Source organism: Dermacentor silvarum, chromosome 1 (assembly GCF_013339745.2).
Source record: "Dermacentor silvarum isolate Dsil-2018 chromosome 1, BIME_Dsil_1.4, whole genome shotgun sequence".
In the NCBI taxonomy this organism is placed as follows: domain Eukaryota; kingdom Metazoa; phylum Arthropoda; class Arachnida; order Ixodida; family Ixodidae; genus Dermacentor; species Dermacentor silvarum.
The window spans coordinates 367,464,456-367,469,903 of NC_051154.1; the positions used below are offsets into that span (position 1 = coordinate 367,464,456).

The 5,448-nt window shown below is 44.5% G+C and overlaps 1 protein-coding gene across 1 annotated transcript; it reads left to right on the forward strand.

Annotated features, from left to right (window-relative positions):
- The first annotated feature begins 1,803 nt into the window (after positions 1-1,803).
- Positions 1,804-4,613, forward strand: LOC125943574 (uncharacterized). The gene is made up of 3 exons (XM_049663007.1): positions 1,804-2,102; positions 3,197-3,265; positions 4,522-4,613. The coding sequence occupies exons 1-3, from the start codon at positions 1,937-1,939 to the stop codon at positions 4,611-4,613; spliced, it is 327 nt and encodes a 108-aa protein (XP_049518964.1). The 5' UTR covers positions 1,804-1,936.
- The last annotated feature ends 835 nt before the right edge of the window (positions 4,614-5,448 follow it).

Genomic DNA, 5,448 nt, shown 5'->3' on the forward strand with positions numbered 1-5,448 from the left:
CAAGGCACCCTACTGGATGGATGGATGGATGGATGGATGGATGGATGAGGCTGAACCCTTTAAACCGGGTGGTGGCATACGCCACCTAGCCATGACTATTAACATATTTTGTACTTCGTGGTGGGTGAAATTTCACCCCTGCCTTGATTTTATCCACCAATCAGATAACCTCTGTTTGGTTATTTCTACCCGCTTAAAGTATATTTTGCCTTCACTCTCCCTAAACCCCAATGCTTTGAAAAAATCAGCCCCGTTGCCTTGCACTGTAGGGTTAAGCCCTTTACAGAAAAGTATGAGGTGTTCAGCCGTTTCCTCTTCTCCACACGCACAGCACAACGTGTCTATACCTTGGTACTTGACTCGGTACATCTTAGTCCGCAATACTCCAGTCCTGGCTTCAAACAACAAAGAGCTTCCCCTAGAATTATCGTAGATATTTATTTTGGCAATTTCTTGCTTGAAAGTTCGGTATGTTCCCAGTGCTGATTTCGTCTGCATCCCTGTTTTCCACAGACCCCTCTCTGTTTCCTTAACCTTTTTCTTAACCGCTGTTTCCTGGTTTGCACCCCTCCTGCAGTCCAAATATTTGATTGACAGTTTTCTGGTCAGCTTCCTCCATTTTGTGTCAACATTCCTCATGTAGAAATAACTGAAAACTTTCCTTGCCCACCGCTTTTCTGCCATCTCTCTCAATCGCTCCTCAAATTCTATCTTGCTGCTGGCTTCCCTGCACTCGAATGACGTCCATCCCATGTCACCCTGTACCCCCTGATTTGGTGTATTTCCGTGTGCTCCCAGAGCCAGTCTACCTACCCCTCGCTGCTTAACTTCCAACCTTGCTCGAACCTCTGATCTCATGCACAGGACCGCATTGCCGAAAGTCAAACTAGGGACCATCACCCCTTTCCAAATCCCTCTCACCACTTCGTACCTATTGTAATTCCACAGTGCCCTATTTTTCATCACAGCTGCATTTCTGCTACCTTTAGCCGTCACATATTTTTCATGTTCCGTTAGGTACTCAGCCCCATTGTTTATCCACACTCCAAGATATTTGTACTTATCCACCACCTCCAGCGTAACCTCCTGTATCCTATGCTCGCTGCCCTGATTATCATTAAAAGTCATGACTGCCGATTTTTCTTTACTAAACTTCAAACCTAAGCTATCTCCCTCTTTACCACAGATGTCCATTAATCTCTGCAAGTCTTCCTTGCTATCAGCCATAAGTACAATGTCATCCGCATACATCAGTCCTGGTAATGACTGTTTAATCCATTCTCCTTGCTTGAAATAGGAAAGGTTGAAGCCAAGTCCGCTCCTCTCTAATTTTTTCTCTAATCCTTGTAAATACAGCATGAACAACAGAGGTGACAGAGGGCACCCCTGCCTAAGCCCCTGCTGTATCTCTATAGGCCCAGATACCTTGTTTTCCCATTTTATAAGCACCTTGTTACTTTTATACACTCTTAGTCCGGTCCTGGATAATAGCCTGGCTAGAAACGGCACCCTTCGACGTACTGCTTAATATAACGGCTATGGGCAGCCCGACAAAGGGAGATATACGTGACACTCTTCAAGCGGCCTCCAAACCAACTAGTACTGCCTATATGCGCTCGTTGTTACGCGGCCGCTGTCCGTATACGGCCCCTCACACCGATGTTCGTGCGCGATACGTGACGGAATGCGCCGAAGCGGCCGAAGCACAGAACACCGCCGAAGCATGCCGGAGCGCCGTAAACAAACCCACCGCGCACGCGCGAAGGAAAAGAAAAAATATATATACAAGAGAGAAGTTTCGGATTGACATCGGAGGAGGCGCCGAGCCGCGCGGACGCGCCATGGCGAAACTCCCGTTCTGCGGACTTTTCGTGCAAACTGGTTGCAAAGATTGGAACTGTGTTGGCGGCGCCCTTCGCGTGCGCAGCAGGGCGATATGTTTTCACCAGTGGACACGAAAGGTGTGTTGCGAGGCCATTGCAATGCCCCGCAATGTGAGTGCGACGGATTTTGCCGTTCTGCGAACAACGTACCTGCTGCACCATTCCAGGCCGCTTGGTGCTCATACTGTGGGCACAGCCCAGTACAACATGCTCGAATTGGTGAGTGGCACTTCTGTTTTTTTTTTGTTGCTGTTTTTTTCTATTTATGTGTCGTGAGGTTTACTGACGCGCGTATACGTACTGACGCGCGCAGTGCTACACAGTATGGCTAATGCAAAAAAAAAAAAAAAAGAGGGCAGGTAAATGTAGCGCACTGTACACGACACAGGGCAAAGGGAATCCGTGTTTAGCAACTATATTAAATGCCATGTACGTAAATTTTACAGCGCTACTCATTCGAAGCGCGCACAGGTGCGCCTTGAAGAAATGTTTTGCAGGGGAAAGCCCAAACCGCATGAGAGCGATTTAATTCGTGCGCGAAGGTGACGATCGACAGCTTCGAACGACGAAACGGGCCGTCGCGCGAACAGATCGCTTGGTTCTGGAAATATAGAATTCGTCGCTCGTCGCACGAAAGTGCTAAGAGCGACTAGCCAATAGCGCGAAGCCGAAACAGGATGTACAGAACATCAGTCGAGTGCTACGAATTGTCGCACGGAACGAGCAAACGACTTTTTGATACGTGCAAGGATAAGAGCCAAGTGCAAGACTTTTAGAAATATTTAGGCTCCTATTTACAGTAAAACACAAATTAATGAAGCACGCGTCACGCCAGTTTCGGCTTAGTTTCGGCGCGTATTTGCTGCCCTCATACGGGTAGCACCGGGGAGACGTCGCTAAAAAGTCGTCGCTCGCATGCGGTACGTACTGTAGACGACGAGCGAACGCGACAGCCATCTCCATTGCGTCGCTTGTCGCAGTCGTCCGCAAGATCGCGTGCATGCGGTTTATACTTCAATAATATAGTGCGTAATTTACACTAATTAGACCCCAACCACGAGACACATAATTATTTGACTATATTTGACACGAATAAACCTAGAGCGAGTTAAATTGTGTGTCAACGTTGTGGGTAGTCTTTCCTTTGCATTAGGTTTTTCCCGGAATGCATTACCAGTTGACAGCCTATCATATGATGCGTACTTTGTTGACATCACATTTGTCTTTAGTTTACTCGTTTGTTTTACGACCTAATTATGAAATGCCGGCGTGTTACATTTTCAACATTTGACATAACCCTGTATGTTTTGTAGGGACAACCCAGGACGTGTATGTCTCAGCAACCAGTCAACTGCCAGAAGTGACTCATACACAGGCCACCAGTAAGTGGACATCTGTTGCAATTTCACATTATGCAGTCGGCTGCTGGCTTGTACTGAGTTATTATTTTTTTGATGTCGTATTAACGTGCATTTTGACCACAAAGGTGCGATCTGGGGCCGTATTCTGAAACGTTCCACTTCGGCGAAATTTCTTTTTCGCTTTCAGGCGCTCGATGATTGGCTGTTTTAGCAAAATTGGATGAGCTGATTGGCTGGTTGAGCCCAACGTCATTCAATTTTGCTCAACCAGCCAATCAGCACGCACGTGAAAGCGAAAAAGAAATATCGCAGAAGTGGAACGTTTCAGAATACGGCCCCATGTCTCATAGAGGTATATATGGTTGCCATTCTCTGCAAGGGACATGTACTCGTGTTCGTGAAGCATTTATATTAGGCAGTATTGTCGCCCAATGAGTCACGTATCAACGATGTAACTCGTCAGTGCCGGCAAGTAGTTGTGAGAAAGACACAATATATTATGACACTGTAAAGTTATTTCATTATTTGAAGGAAAGTTTTGCAGCGGGAAAGAAAGGCTGCTATTCCAGGTAAACAAGTCTTTTTGTCACAAGTTATTTAACCAAACTGTGGGTGTGTGAAATTCGTGACATATGAATAATTTTAATTCTGCCTTTAGTAATGCTTCTAAAAGAGACTAGAAATGGCATGTGACTACCTCTCCAATAAGCAGATCATACATATACAGTCATAAGTGGTAGTTCCATGCAGTGTCGCACTCTATATAACCTTTCCGGTCAGCAGCATTCAAACTGGTGACTGTGTTTTCAGAAGAAGTGCACATGCTACTGTATATGTGTGAACTTGGTTTTCTTTGTATGTGCTGACTCACTGACACAAACAGTGCAAAAATCAGTTGTACCATGAGGCTGACGACGACTTCTGCTGCTAGAAATGCTGCACTTCATATTTTCTAGTACTGCATGACATTTAAAGCAAAGCTAGCACATCAAATGATCAAGAAAACTAATAGCTGTTAAAGCTGTTTTCCTCAAAGAAAGCTTGTCCTTTATGGACTGTGGTAATCTGCGAGCTCTCCACTGATGTTTCAGTAGTATTATCCCTTAGTGTGCGAGAGGTCAGCGGCAGTTAATCATGTTAGTGTTTAAATGGTGTTTTAATTATGTGCATTTGTTCCAACAAAGTTGTCTAGATTACTTTATTGTGCAGTGTACAGCTTACGAAAGTGTCAGCAACTACTGAGTTGTTAACATGCATATGCATTCATCTCTATGCAGGTGGCACTCAGCTGTACCACTGCACTGCTGCTGAAATTGCCAGCACCAGCGGCTTTGTAACAGCTGTTTCACAGCATCTCGGTACGTGCTAATGTACAGTTATGTTATGATGGGCTAATATTATGGACCACTGCTATTCCGTATTGTGACAGATCCACATGATGAATGATGTAATGGGTACAGTGGAAACCTTTGAATGTTCCTCTACTATGGTACATAAAAAGGCTCTCCTTTTCGTCACTGGAGCAGGAGAGAAGAGCATGCAGGCACTCCTGAATGTACATATATTCCAAACATGAGAGAGACATTATATATATATATATATATATATATATATATATACACACACACAAACAAAGTAAAGGCAGGGTCATTACATCTTGCATTTTGAATTGATTTGTGCAGCGCAAAAATACAACACAGACCACAGAGAAGCACACATGTTAACAGATTTGATACATCAGGTGTGCTCCTTTACACAAGAAGGGAGGGGAAAGGGGAGGAAGTCAGAAAAAAAAGTGGAGACGAACCGAAAGCAATTGTGCCAAAAAGCATGAAAAGCATCGTGCAGCCAGGATCACCAGCAGGACATCTAAAAAGCGCAGTGATAAAATTACATACAGGGCAACCTTAAGTATTGTTTGTTTCAATGAACCCAGATCACTGCAGCCATTACTGCAATCAAGTTGTTTCCTTATGTCATATAAGGAAGTGATGTGGGCCCAAAAATGTTTAGAGCTAAAGGATCATCTTCTATGCTAGCCTCTTCGCCCGCTTTTTTGTCATATTGTTATGAGCTGCTTATGTAAGGGACAAAAAGTAAGAGTATGAGCTGTTTCCTGGTTTCCCATTCCATGCAACATGTCTTAGTGACTATACATGTGCATGTAGATGATCCGTAGATGAAAAATATTTAGTAGAATCTCG

Coding starts and splice junctions, on each gene's coding strand:
- LOC125943574 (XM_049663007.1), top strand. CDS start 1,937: ATGTTTTCACCAGTGGACACGAAAGGTGTGTTGCGAGGCCATTGCAAT. Junction 2,103..3,196: donor AGTACAACATGCTCGAATTG/GTGAGTGGCACT, acceptor TATGTTTTGTAG/GGACAACCCAGGACGTGTAT. Junction 3,266..4,521: donor GACTCATACACAGGCCACCA/GTAAGTGGACAT, acceptor ATCTCTATGCAG/GTGGCACTCAGCTGTACCAC.